The sequence below is a fragment of the Battus philenor genome, unplaced genomic scaffold, assembly GCF_028537555.1.
Source record: "Battus philenor isolate CCGP_79_NKW_IND1 unplaced genomic scaffold, ilBatPhil1.0.hap1 SCAF_10, whole genome shotgun sequence".
Taxonomy (NCBI): domain Eukaryota; kingdom Metazoa; phylum Arthropoda; class Insecta; order Lepidoptera; family Papilionidae; genus Battus; species Battus philenor.
The window spans coordinates 8,656,602-8,671,188 of record NW_027181662.1 but is presented as its reverse complement, the minus strand read 5'-3'; the positions used below and the strand labels follow the sequence as shown (position 1 = coordinate 8,671,188).

The window sequence follows — 14,587 nt, the reverse complement described above, 5'->3', positions numbered from 1 at the left end:
AACATCTAACTATTCTAGATTTTATGATAGAATATTATTAAACATAGCATTTTTATCAATTATATTTTCATCAACCTATTTTATGTAAACATTAATTTAAAATTATAACCATTTCGTATGCGTTAATATTTTTAACAACATTTTTCAAAATAGTAATTTGGCACGGCTCGGCTTCACCTTTGCCTTTACAAAAATAAAAAGAGACGTTGAAATTCAAACTTGTGATATGGTTTGCATTGAGTATCGAATAATACAAAAAGAGTGAAATTATTTATTACAATTTAATACTGTCAATATCACTTTACTCATTATTAATTTCAAAACAGTTATGTTAAAATAGAAGAGGAATAAATAACCTATAACAGCCGGTATGGAAAGCAAAAGCGAAATTTTTGTACAAAGGCTTGTAAAAGCAGTGTTATGGAATATTGTGCTACAAACTCTACTCACGATATTGCTTGTTTTTGTTATACGAAGTGACCCCTTTCATCCGGTAACATGGATGGTTTTAACATTTCATGATATAATTAGTTGGAAGATGAGCCTGAATGTACTACTATTAAGTCTCGTGTCGTTTTTCCAAGCATACGTATATGGAAGTTATTACACAATTCATCAACCAAAACATTTCACGAGATTTTCGATGTTTTTGAACATGTTTTCTCTACATAATATAGTTTTCGGAGTTCTATATTCTCTGAACGGATACTTTACTATGAGCTTGTATTCATCGTTAGCGGGTAACAGTTTTAACATATTGAAGAAAAAATGTGAACGATTTGACGGTCAGTGTCTAACTGAGCAGAGTTTATTTCTCCAGTTTGGTGGAATGTGGATGGGCTTATACTACTTTGTTAATGTCCACATACTTGGAACAACTATTGTGACTTTTCCTCACATTTACCAAGATAAACTTCAGCAGATTAAATTAGTAGTGAGCCATATAATTTCAATTGGATTTAAAAAGTCAGTAATGCCAGTTATATATTTTTGTATCTTTTATTATATTTGGGGCAGTAAGCCCAGACAAGTGGTGAGTGATGTTTATAGTTTATATTTAGAAGACCCAGAATTGGACAATGTTTTAAATTTATTAACTTCTGGTATTTATATTGGGCTCTGGTTTTACACAAGCTTATTCTTTATATCAGTTTATACTATGAGAACTGTTTTTAATATAGTTCTTACGGAACCAATGAACTTTCCAATTGAATCAGATACTAAACTCACACTTAACAAAGCTCTGGCCCATCCATCAAAGTTCAATAGGCATTTAGCGACACTGGATTTGAAAATGTTGTCTATGACTGATATTAACAGAAGATATGAAATATTTGCTCTTTCACAACCTGGTGGACATCCAAGAAACTGGAATAATTTGTTGGAAATTTGTATAGATATAATTACCGAGTTTAACAAAGAATTAGAAATCATTAATGGAGATGGAATTAATGGAGAATTTGACAGTTGTCATGACCTACAACATAAAAAGAATATGGTAAATACAACACCACCAAATGCATCATTTTATTCAAACTCATTAAGGAATATGGCTCAATCATCAACATTGTTTGAACTAAAAGATCACAATAAAAATAAAGTTGACAATACTTTAAACAACGCTCTGAAACAAGAATTAAATAATTATATTCAAAAACTGTGCCAGAAGCCAGGCATAAGTTATTTATTTGGTGATCTTACAGACACTAGACTAAAATTTCTGTTAATTAAATCACAACCAGTAATTTGGACTTGTGAAGGCTTGGCGACTATAGCAGCTGCTTCAATTAAAGAAGATAAGTATGGAGTAGTACAAAGTGATCTCCCAATGATTATAACAACTTTTGTAAATTTAAAGCAGAATCTTGATAGGCTAATGAAACCGGGACTTGCGCCTCGTAAACATTTTGTTACTGATGAGTTTGCTGTTAAACTAAGAACAGCTCTTGTGTCATCTGTGAAAAGAAGTTTGTATAAAATTATAATTACATTTTCTAAGTACATTAATGAAATACCACTGGAACATGATATTAAAATGGCTATACAACCGTTTTTGATTTGTAAAGAACCATAATAAATATTCCTGGTTTGGCATTTATTTTTTATTTTATTTATGAATTATTTTACAGCCATTGTTAATAAGGAGATATCAGATATTTGGATGTATTTTTACATATACATGAAGTGTTATCACTTTAAACAGAAAGCACTTTTGTATTGAAAAAAATCCTGAGTGTTAATGGGACCAGTGACATGGATATCTTTGTGTTTGTGAAGGGTCAAGACACTGCAAGAGCTGGCCTGACCACTACAACAGCCACTCTACCCACAACATTTAACACAAAAACATGTTTGCAATTCACAAACTGCCTTGTTTCCGTGGATGGCTTCTCGCCCTTGCTCACCTATTATTTTTATTTAATTTATTATTGATTTAGTTTTTTTATTACTTTTTTTATATTTATTATTCAAAAAGAGCAATACAAACAATTTAGAATATCTGAGACTCACCCATAGTATAAGATCCCGTGAATCTCAGAACATTGTTATTTTATAAAACTGGGTTACAGTGGCTTTGGCATGTAAACTGTACTAAAGCTGTTTAAAATATTTATCTATAGTCATGATATAAAAGAGGTGATTTTTGGGTCTTGCATTTAGAACATTATTAAAAACCACATAATTCTTTGACATAATGGCAACCTCATGCCAGTAACCTTGAATGTTCATGAAATTATAATTCTGCTTGTTTTATAGTATAACAACTAATTTTTATAAATAATACTTCGCTTACAATTACATGATATTTTTGATAGTTCCAAACCCTTGGCTAGACAAAACATTTAGGACCAACCATGAAGTATATACATGGCTGGGTGGCTCACTGTGCTGTTGTCATTTCAATCGTGCCTGTATTGTTTACATCAGCTAAAATAAACTTATATGATTTTTTTTGTGTTAGGGTAGGAGGAGCGTCAGGTAGTATATTTATGGGTGGACGCGAGTGAGAAGGAAGGTAGAGGATATAGATGTCTGACTGAAACTACATTGTCTGGCAATGAATAATGTGATACTATAAATAATTTCGAAAAAAGCGAAGAAACCATCTTATATTTATTGTATAATATAAATTGAATATTAGTTTCATTGTTTTATCAAAATAAACTAATGCGCAATCATAATATTAAATGAGTGATTGTTACATGAAGGGTGAAATGAAACTATTATTGAACAACAGTTGAGAATTTATTTTCTAATAAATTTTTCATCTATTAATATTCTACCACATTCATCAACACCAAGAAAAAAACAGCTACACATTTGTGTAAATAACTGAGTTTTTTTAATAACGCTCCATAAGTAATTGATTTATAAACGTTTTAAATTATAAGAGAGTATCTTCGTCGCGTAATTCACTGCTTAGAAGTAGAGAGCGTTGGCTTGCAGCTCCTAATAAGGCTGTACGTTCAGCGGATGACGTCACAGAGTCGCAGCTTAGAGATGCTGAAAAAAAAGCGTCACATAATAAACATATCAATATGGCAAAATTTTATTTTACTTTTTAAGCACATGCCCAGAAGAAGGAAAAATTTAGGAGAAAAATTAGTGTGTATATTTTTGTAATTTATAATTTAAAATTTTATTAACGGTGTATTGTACAGTAGTATCAATTGTGTGTATCAGTCAGTGGCGGACGCCACACCTTTTTGTCTATATAATATTTGTTCAAGCCTTAAAGAAATTTTAGATGCGTATTCTAAAAAATACTTCTCCGTAATAGTGGTACATGTAAGCGAAAACTATATCTTTGATATGTTTAATACCCATTAAAAAAGGAATAATATATATTTTAATGAAGCACCCGATTGAACAGAGATCAATCCATTCGATCATACTCTAATTATAATGCTAAACGCATATCGATTGACAAACCATTAAGATAACACTCTCTGAGACTTTACGCATGGTCACGTAGAGCGTCTACAACTCAGAATCTAATGTTTAGAAGTAAAAAGGATTATTTTAATAAGATCCATAAGTATTATACATACAAGAATATCTAGTTACATTTGATTTAATTAATTAAAAACTGCAGCTTCAGTTATGTTTTGCATATGACCCCATTGCATTGGTTATTTATAGAGGCCAGTGAATTCGACTATACCTAACAAGTTTATTTTGTTTTATTTATCATTTGTTTTGTTTCAAACGAGGTTGTAACTAAATATAAAGCGCATGCTAAACGATAGGGGCAAATAGGGAGTACTCACAGCGGCATTTGAAGGACAAGAGTAAAAGATAGAAAGAGAAGACGGGCGCGGTACCGTAGTGTAAAGTGTGGGTACATACGAAGGGTCGATTACCATCGGGGCTGGCGTGCGGCGTGAGGGAACTGGTGCGCTGCGACGGTGCTTCGGGCGACGCTAGCGCCGCGCGCACCGACCCGCCCGGCGAGTCCGACATCGACGCCTGCAGGCTATAGCTCTCCCTACACCGTGATTGATCACCAAATAATTCACGACTGTATATGGTAATTCTTTACTATTTCATTAGTACTCTTAACGAGATTTTTTTATTTTGTTGGCTCAAAGCTATCAATAACTTATAAATGAAAAATAAAACATATAACTATTTTTTTACAGAAGACGGGCAAATTCCAAGCCGCCAATGATGTTTTTGTAACTTATCGTCGTCATATCGTTATAGTGTCTCAAAAAACTTACTAAATTTTATTGATATATGTTATTTTGTTGGGTGGTTTTAAAAAATGAAAATCATAGTAATTGATTCAATTATAAAAATGGTAATAATTATTTTATAATTATGGTTTTCCTTTCCATTGTAACAGGTCAAAATTAGGAAGAAATAGATAAAACAATACAAAATACAGTTTTTTCTATACTTCATACAATTTGAAATATTATGACATGCTTATTTAAATATAATCTTTAGTAAATCTCATTTTTAAAGAATAATTAATTGCTGGTAAATAGATGGACATTATACTTGCCCTAGGCTGTGCTTTGATTGCCGGTCGTGGTCTCCATTCCACACCTTAAGGCCCCAGCAGACATTGTTCTGCACGCTTTTAATTCCCCGCAAATAAAATCTAAGCGTGTATTGGAATGGAGGATGGGCAGCTGCGTTCTCTGCTTACCATAATACCGAATTGCAATCGCCAACCCGTCTGCCTAGCGTCGCGATTGTGATATATAACCCTACAGAAATCTCTTGGGGGTGGCCTTTCCTTAGCATTGGTTGTCTAAGGGCTGAAACGACGAGGTACTAGAATGTGACTAGCCTGTATCCAGATGTAGAGGAGGTTTGTGAGATTTCGCTGTCATAGGAATTGTCAGCTAACGATGAGCTGTGGGCGGGCGGCTGCAGTAAGGCGGGGCGCAGTCGCCGCGGAGGGCTTCCTTCCGCACCGCCCGACGAACACTCGTCCGACTCCAGTCGAGATGGATAAGTCTGTCGAGTATAAGCGGACCCAACTATTAAAACAAACTTTGAATTATCTGTTCAAATCTAATTTTGCGTCTACACTATTCTCCTGAGTTAATAGCGTTCTTACAACCGCATTTTTGAAAGAAAGTAAAAGTAACACGACTAGCAAGAGACAATAATTATTGTTTTTTCAAAAGGTGCGCAAGCAATAATTAATTTACTGGTTTTAGTGTAAACCAAAAATACCGTTCGTAACGTAGAAACAACATACGCATGTAAACGCATCATTACCTCATTATTAATAACTAACGACATAAATATTGGTTGAGATCTAAGTTGACTAGTTGACAATGACTATTAGGTATCAAGTCCGCCAAGAAGTGTAAAATAAAAATTTCACAAGTAAATAGTTATAGGTTTTTTATATCTAGTTACATTTCTAAAAAAAAATAAATATTGTTTTTTTCAAGCTTGCTTTGTATGAACGTGTCAATTATAAAAGAAGCTGTAGATATTGGAGTTTCGAGAGATGACATTTTTTAATGAATTACATGTGAAAATGAACTAAGCAATTTGCTTGCTGTAATCATGAAGTAAGGTTACGTGCCTGCTAATATTCATTTGTTAATTCATCATAATGTTTAAAGCCGGACTCATTTTTAAAACTGGTTTACTTTTGGGTCGATAACAATACGCACTTCCGGTTTGGTAGCGTGTCGGCTGCGTCTGAACTTGAACGTCTTCTTGGAGGGTCCGTGCGCACGCTGTAGCCGAGGTCGCTCGTCGCCTTCGTCGCAGGATACTTCACACGGGGACAGTGGCGATAGAGGAGTCATCGATGTTTCTCCTTCATTCAATTTAATATATAAATATTAGTTATATGATGTATCATTAGTAATACAAATATAACATAAACATACTCAATATTTACTAACGTTTCGAGTGGGTATCTCTGACGAACGTGTGACAAAACGTTACTTAAGTAGTGTGGAACAGAAATAATGCTCTACAATGCCGAAATTAGCCGATTTTCTCTTTCACAAGGTCGATGTGCAATATATATCGCCGAGTACTGTACTCTACTACCATATTTTTTAATTTTTGTTTATGCTTTAAAATAGAAGAACATAATAAAAGGTATATAATTAAAACACGTGTTGTTAAATAGCACATTCAAAGTAATACTTAATTTTGAAATTTATTTTAACTAATTAAAGGCAAGTTAAAAGTAAAGTTTGCCTTTTTATTTACACTTTGCTCTAGACTAAATTACATCTAAAAGGAATTGTAACAAAAATGTATAGATAATAACAAAAAATAAACATTTTATGCAGAGATGGTACAACATGTAGTCTTATCGCTGGAGGCGATTTCTATCAGTAAACCTATGAATGAAAATGATGATAATCAGGTGATTATAGATTTAATTAGTGAAAATTATAATTTATGAATAAAATTAAAAGTAAAATCATATCAAACAGTAATACTTCTAAAGTTAAATATGGTTTATCTTACCAGAAGTGAGTTTAAGCTCTACAGATGAGACAAAACGGAGCTTTGTCTGGGCGCTCGCACTGGACGGTGTACTGACAGATGGCTTCTGTTCATTTATGTAGTTAGCTGTTACACCTTTTAACAAAAATAGGCAATAGAATGTAATTGTAATTAATTACCGAATTGTCGACAAAAAACAAGCAACAGTTTTTTTTTAACAAAGTTATGTCTCTAATAGTTAAAAAGTAATTAATGACTCATTATCTGGTATTACCTATTTGTGAATTAATACTGCTGGCATTGTTGTTACTGGTATCACTGTGGCGGCCATTGTTCATGTTGCTCGGAATATCGTACGCGGGCATTTGCTGACTAGTCGTGGAGCTGCTCGAGAGTGATTCTGTTCAAATATAATTTCGCAAGCAACAATTATATGAAAGTCAATAAATTTGAAATACATTTTTTATTCCTTTTTAAAAATAGATTCAGATACCATTTTTCAAAAATCATTAGGTTATAAGAATATATTATATTCAGCGGACAGAGTTAATAGCGGAAAATACTAAATAATTTGTTAATCATAATGGATTAAAAACGAGACAAAACCATACGTTACTGCATTAAATTGGGTGAAAAATCATTTTAAAAAGGGATTTTACTTTAGACTGGAATCTAAAAATAAAAAAAATTAACCATGTGTCAAGCATAAAACACGTGACATATCTTATCGAAAACCATAACCTTTACATTCGTAGGACGTTACTGCTGTACATAGGCCACTCCCCCAGATTTATAATAAGTTTTATTTAATTATTTAGATACACCAGCAGTACAACATGAGTTAAAAGTACATTTAAATTACCATATAAGTAATATTTATGTTATATGTTCCTTTATATAGGTAACAACATTAAAAATTTATTATATACAACATCGTAGAAAGGATTATACTACATTAAATAAAAAAAAAAATTGAGAGAAAAGATCGCACGTATGCGGAAATATCTGGCAGACTGTAGACACCAAAAGAACTCTTAACCCTTTCAGGACCATAAGGTTACGGTACCTTATTTAATCAATTTAGCTAGATGTAATGAATTAATAGGCATCCTAAAAACATAATTTATACAAAAAATTCAAAAAAGTTTTACATTTTTTTTGGAAATTTATGGGACAAATATGTCCCTATGGTCGCTAAGGGTTACTTTCTACTAACGTCTAAATTTTGGTTTTCTTATTGGTAAGTCTGTTTTGTTGTAAATAATGTACATTTGTTACGTAGTGTACTTTTTTTTACTTGTGTATGAATAATATAAATATAATAGGGCAAGTTATTTGTGGTACTCGGCAAAACAATTCCTGTTGTTAGATGATTGGTTACTGATTAGATGGATTGTTTTTTTGAGATGTTGAAGGTTCAGGTGATTCTTGCCGTTGAAGAGTCGTCGTTTCTTCCACCTCGACTTCAAATACCCCTTGGTCATCATCCTGTACTAGAAGTCTTTGGTCTTCGTCATCAAGCACTAAGTCATCTTCCTCATCGCTATTGTCACCCACAAAAATTTGAAGAATTTTATTTTTTCGAAGTTCAAAAACTTCACGTCCCTTACGAAATATATTTTGCGAAAAATATCAATAAGAAAATGATAGCATTTTGGTATATCACCAAGCCAAAAGTTAAGAAATTCCGTATAAAAAGTATCCCTTTACGCCGACAGGGACATCCGTGTCCCATAATCTTTATAACGATTTATCACAGAATACAACATAAACACATTACTACTGAATATTTAGAATAACAATTTACTTACCAGGTAATAATAATTTGACACTGTAAAAATTTGAAAAGCACTTTTACAATATCAATTATTTATTCCAAACAGCAGATCATTCGCGCCAAAAGAACTCTAACGTTCCGGTGACGATAGACAATAAACGGTGTTAATTATCATGTATTTCCAGTAAAAAATCATAAAAAGGTACTTTCCGAAATGTTAAAACAAAAAAATAATTTACAATGGTTACGTAAATATTTAATTAATCCATGATTTTTGCTTGGGACACCGGCGTCACCGTGGTCGTGAAAGGGTTAATTTGAAAATGTTTTCTCCGGTGCGGAATTTTTTTCAAGACTGTGTACTTAAAAATACAAAGGTTTACAGACTTGAAATTTAATAATCCAAATTTGACTTTGTCAATTAAGGTCGGACTTGTCGAATTTGCACAGCACGGGGGGCGTTTAATATGTATGCGAAGTGGGGAGAAATAGAAAAAAAATATTAATGAGAGCTAGTTGTGCGGTGTCGCATATACCTCGCTGTGCGGTGAGGGGAGCGGAAGGGTGGTCAGGCGTTCGGGGCAAACCAGCGCGGCCCACCAACATGGAGATGAGGGAAGGCCGATGCTGCTGCTGTTTGTCGCCGCGAGGTATCGCTTCGGATGCACGTTTCCCACCACCCGCACCTAGACTTTCAGCTATTTGTTCTGTAATAGACAAATAATTCGAGAATATTGATTTTCATAATTTCTAACATCGATTAACGCTTTTGGTCTCTCATATTTAAAGCTACATCCGGTTGATTGTAACCGAGTGCTGCAGACAGTTAGCCTTAAACTCTTAACTTGCTTGAGGGTTTTCTGTAGAGTTTAGTCTAAGTTATCTAAGTTCGGTCACCATACAGAGGTTACTTAGGCGGACATTTCATGGGATGAATAAGTACTAAGCCCTCCCAGGGGCCAGATACTATACGCACATCAGAATGCTAAACGCATTCCAATCTATTTCAGATCTATCTACCAGATGGAGCCTAATTGTGACATGTGTAGAATTTATGATAATAGTGGTTGTAGGCTTAACAAATTTGCAATGGTTACGGTTATCAATTTACCGAATTTGTAGTGGTCGTGAGTGTCCCTCATGGTGCGCAACTCTCTCGCTAGTTCAGCCAGTAAGGCGCCTCGTGCACGCCCCGCGGGCAGCTTCAGTCCACGAACGCGCTCACGTACTACGAACTGCATGTGACGTTCGTGGTCACCAATGGGTGGTTGAGATAACTGGAAATACGAAACATATACATGACGGATAAAAGCTCACATTACTTTGATTTATTATAACTTTTCTTCCATTCAAATATAGCTTTGGGAATTATTTGTATAATCAATTATCTAATTGTAGTTCACATCAAACTAATTGTAGATCAATGCATTTGGAACACAAGACAAGACACAATTGTGTGGCTTCGCCGGTCACAACCCAAAGACTCAGATATATTAGTCTACCCACAAGAATTAAACATTTTTACAACGTAATACACTCGCATAAGTCATAGGGCCGGACTGTCTCTGCTGCCAAAGTGGCATATGCTTATTCCGAAACGGCAGGGCACAGTGCGCCCAGCCTAATATCATTTTAAAGAAGTGATCGATGGATCTTAGGGAGCTACGGTTCGGGCCGCTACATACTACTATTTCACCGGCCTGGGGCGCCGACGAGCTCTTACAACGTTTTGGCGAACTCTCCTTGAAATTACTAGGTTCGAGAGGAAACCTTGGCCTGGACTGTCACACTATGATTATATCGTTTCGCACATCGGCACAATGGCGCCCTAGAGAGTTCTTCAGACTCATATATATAATAACCTGAAATATCAATGTGAAGCATAATACATAAATCAAATTTAAAATTGTGCTTAATAATAGGTATCGATTTTTATTTATATACATGTATTATAGTAAGAGGATGCATTGTCTGACACGCTGACCTTGTGCACAATGAACGGTTGCAGCAGCACGTAGAGCGGCGTGCGGTACGTGACCACATGCTCGAGAAAGTCCCACAGGTGGTGCGCGGCCTCGTTGCGGCGGCCCAGCTCCCTCATGGCCCGCGCGATGCGTCCCCACTCCGAACACAGCTCGCTCGTGAAGCAGGCGCACATCACTTTTAAAGCTGTAAACATTAACATCATGATTATTACGGCATGCCGTTAAGATTGTTCAAGCTGACTTATCCGGGTAACGAATTATGCTCAACTGATACCTTATACAGAGGCGGTTGTTGAAGATTTGAGACTGATAAAAATAAATATGATGTCGAGGATGATGGTTATGACGATCAGTAGCGACTTTCTTCAAAGCGAATGCTTAATGAAAAAATGTTATAGCAGTCCACCGCGCTGATTTTGGTTTGAAAATAAGCATGTATTATATACGTTACGATATTAAATATAATGAATTTAGTGACTATAATATACATAGTAAATGGGTTTAAATGGATGTAAAAAAGTTTTAAAAATTGTTTTTTTTTTTTTTTAATTTAGTTCAATGGTACTTGCAGCCGCTGGAGCGAAGAGTTGGCCACCAACGTTGACGACGATGTTGATTATAGTAATGAAGACGTTGATCCCCACGACCAAATGGTTAAGAACGTCCAACACCAATCGAATATAGATATTGATTATAATCATAGTGGTGACTTCATAGTTTTTTTTCTACCCTTCCATAAGAGCAAAATACCTAATATCTTTGTAATTATGTTATAACGAAATAAGTCTCTACATTACCCGGCATGTGATTTAGTTCATCGGGTATCAGAACAAGTCTAACAAAGCACAGATCTCGCGGGGTACGGTTTTGTAGGGCGTTGTTTTTTCCGCATAGTGCTCAAACATGGCACTTGCAATAGGTAAAAAGAACTCCTTACATTAGCGAACCATTATGATTTCGAAGAGGAAATCTGGATGTTTAAAATAGTCTCTGGAGGTAGGACAGGGTTATGTAGGAAACTTGTCGACCGAAACTCCTTCGGTGGTAACCGAATTTAGTAGAAAACGACGCTCTTGTTTTCGAAGTTGTAAACCAAATGCCGGGTTGTACGTGGGTTTAGACATAGGAAGTTACCGAGGAAGGCGATGCGGTAGAGCTGGTTGGAGAGGCGAGTGGTGTTGCGAATGTCGCGACTGCCGGTGAAGGTGAGTGAGTTGGCGCGCGCGTCAGCCGCGTTGAGCTTGGCGTTGACGGCAGCCAGTTGGCCGGGCGGCGCCGGCGGGCACAGCGCGTTCAGCACCACCGACACCACGTAAGACACGTCCGACTGCCGCAACGGCGGTACGTCTATATACCAACCGCTTTTGTATTTGACATGTATATATTTATGTACATATATATATTTTTACTAACGACATCTGTATGATTTGATGGATATTTTTTTTAATTTATAATGCCACGCTGGAATAGACCTTTATTCGTGGTCATAAATGTATTTTATATTAATTTGGACCTTAACTTACATATTCTTACGTACAACTTTCCATTTATTTCGGTTGCTATTTTAGATACTATTGTATTACCATATCATACATTAGCAATGGTTCACAAATTTTAAGATTTACTTAATGTTATGGTTGTATTAAGTTATATTAATTTAACAGAACACACAGAACAACAGACTAAATAATGAATGGATACAATATTATAAAAGTTTTATGATATTAATTATGTTCATCGAAAACAGTATATCTTTAATGATATAATCCGATGCAATTAGATAATCATAGAGTTATAATCTCATTAACTATAAATTGAGAATTTTATTTTTTGCAATTTATTAATAGTTCGAATAGCTAAAAAATAATTGATATTTTGAATTGAAATCTTTTGAATAATTGATGTAAGACTTCGTTGAGAATTAAATGATTATTTTTCCTAGAAAGTATTTGTGTTATGCATATTTTTCACTGCCGGCTATACGGTATACGGTCATGGCTGGAAAAAGATCTTGATAGATCGAGCTATTTTTCAAAATTTGTATTTTTCCCCAGCCGCAATTGAATACATACTAATACGTATGCAAAAGAGGTTTAGTACCATTTAAATATATATAAGATAAAGAAATGATATATATTGAAAAAATAAATAAAAATTACAATATGCGTATTGAAATTAAATTAAACATAATTATTTGTGTGAAGAATGATTAGTGATAGTACTTCTCATTAATTATTTTAGATGCTGGTTAAGTAATAATATTCGGTGTTTGAATATAACGATATTATTTTTAAAATATAATAACACAGAAATAGCACAAATAATCCTTTAAAGAACCGCAGTTTGGCTTCCTCTGCAATAAGCCAAAGCTTACAATTTAATATTTAACAAAGTTCTCTATCATACCCTTTCTGCCGCTACCAACGCGCAAGCACAATGGCATCAAGAGATTCATGAGCATGTTCTCAGTCTTCTCCGCTGAAGGAAATATTGCAGTTCCACCGCACATTTGTTCTAACGAGTAACTATCCTGTAATACGAGAATGCTATGTAAGAAAAATAGTCTTCAATTGGATCTAAAATCAATTATCACGTTTCGTCCCACGACACTTTTTAAAGATTTTCCATTCAGGCCGTATGGGGAGTATACGACCCACACTTTAAAAATTAAAAAAGCCGTTTAAGACGTACGCTTTACATTTTTAAAAACTGGAAAGCTAAAGTAAACGGGAAAAAAGTTATAAATTTTAATATGCAATACGTACGCGCATACGTGATGTGAAGTTATCTATATTCGATTCTGTAATTTATTTTTTGGGAATCCTTTGTTTTTTAATGAGAAATGCAAATGGCCTGAACGGAATATATGTAATATAATATGCAGCGGGGGTCGTATACGCCCCACATGGCTTGGAATGTGTAAAATAAATATTTACTTTATTACTACATCGTATTATATTGTGAACAATAATAAATATGAGAGTACAGAAAAGACTTGTGTAAAATTTAAACACGAAAGAAAAACTATCTTCGCTTCATAAACCATAATATATAAATTTATCTAAAATTACAACTTGGTGGTTGAGGCCACAAGGACGCCTGTATTTATTTCATATACGCAATTATGGGCTTCAGACAAGTATGTTATCGATCTTTTTTTCTTTGAGAGAATAATAAGCATCCTTGTTGAAAACAAATGAAAGATGTAAATGTGACAAATTACTGTCGGAAAAAAATTAAATAACAGTTTGAATTTCAAATGTTTAAATGAGTACAATGTTCAATATAAGAAGGTTCTTACGCCCGTGTTGATGACCTGCAATGCAATTAGTCGCACTACGGTACTGCAGAAGTGCGGCGGGGGCGGCTGAGACATGAGAGCTGCTGTCGCAGACGATAAGTTCTCACCCGTATTGTTCTCGGACACGATTAACGCCTGCGTGATTTTTCAAAATAAATGTTTTAAGTACAAAAAAGTTATTAAGTATATGAATACTATGCTTAGTATAAATTAAAAATAACTGGGCAAATAAATATCATTTAGCGCATCAATTGACGATGAACAAATTAAATTACTAAAGTAATTAGAACCCTACAGGAATTAGAACCCTACAGGAATTAGAACCCTAAAGGAATTAGAACCCCAAAGGAATTAGAAACCTAAAGGAATTAGAAACCTAAAGGAATTAGAATACTAAAGGAATTAGAAACCTAAAGGAATTAGAATACTAAAGGAATTAGAACCTTAAAGGTAAAGGAACCCTCAAGGTTAAAAGAACCCCTAAAGGAATTAGAATACTGAAGGAATTAGAACCCCAAAGGTATAAGAAACCTAAAGGTATAAGAACCATAAAGGTATAAGAACCCTAAAGAAAATAGAATG

The 14,587-nt window shown here is 34.5% G+C and overlaps 2 protein-coding genes across 2 annotated transcripts in view; one reads left to right on the top strand and one right to left on the bottom strand.

The window, feature by feature from the left end:
• The first annotated feature begins 212 nt into the window (after positions 1-212).
• On the top strand, positions 213-2,074 carry LOC137924712 (nucleoporin NDC1-like). The gene has a single exon (XM_068768133.1). It carries the CDS (start codon positions 371-373, stop codon positions 2,072-2,074), a length of 1,704 nt encoding a protein of 567 aa, XP_068624234.1. The 5' UTR covers positions 213-370.
• Positions 2,075-3,286: 1,212 nt separating this feature from the next.
• unc80 (unc80, NALCN channel complex subunit) overlaps positions 3,287-14,587 on the bottom strand; it is a 52,406-nt gene continuing 41,105 nt past the window's right edge. Inside the window, exons 51-62 of the mRNA XM_068770739.1 lie at positions 14,006-14,140; positions 13,111-13,234; positions 11,839-12,051; positions 10,704-10,888; positions 9,831-9,996; positions 9,256-9,426; positions 7,217-7,342; positions 6,964-7,077; positions 6,147-6,295; positions 5,303-5,472; positions 4,365-4,498; positions 3,287-3,504 (exon numbers count right to left, since the gene is read on the bottom strand). Coding sequence (XP_068626840.1) covers positions 3,386-3,504; positions 4,365-4,498; positions 5,303-5,472; positions 6,147-6,295; positions 6,964-7,077; positions 7,217-7,342; positions 9,256-9,426; positions 9,831-9,996; positions 10,704-10,888; positions 11,839-12,051; positions 13,111-13,234; positions 14,006-14,140 — 1,806 coding nt within the window. The 3' untranslated portion in view covers positions 3,287-3,385. The remainder of the gene's footprint in view (positions 3,505-4,364; positions 4,499-5,302; positions 5,473-6,146; positions 6,296-6,963; positions 7,078-7,216; positions 7,343-9,255; positions 9,427-9,830; positions 9,997-10,703; positions 10,889-11,838; positions 12,052-13,110; positions 13,235-14,005; positions 14,141-14,587) is intronic.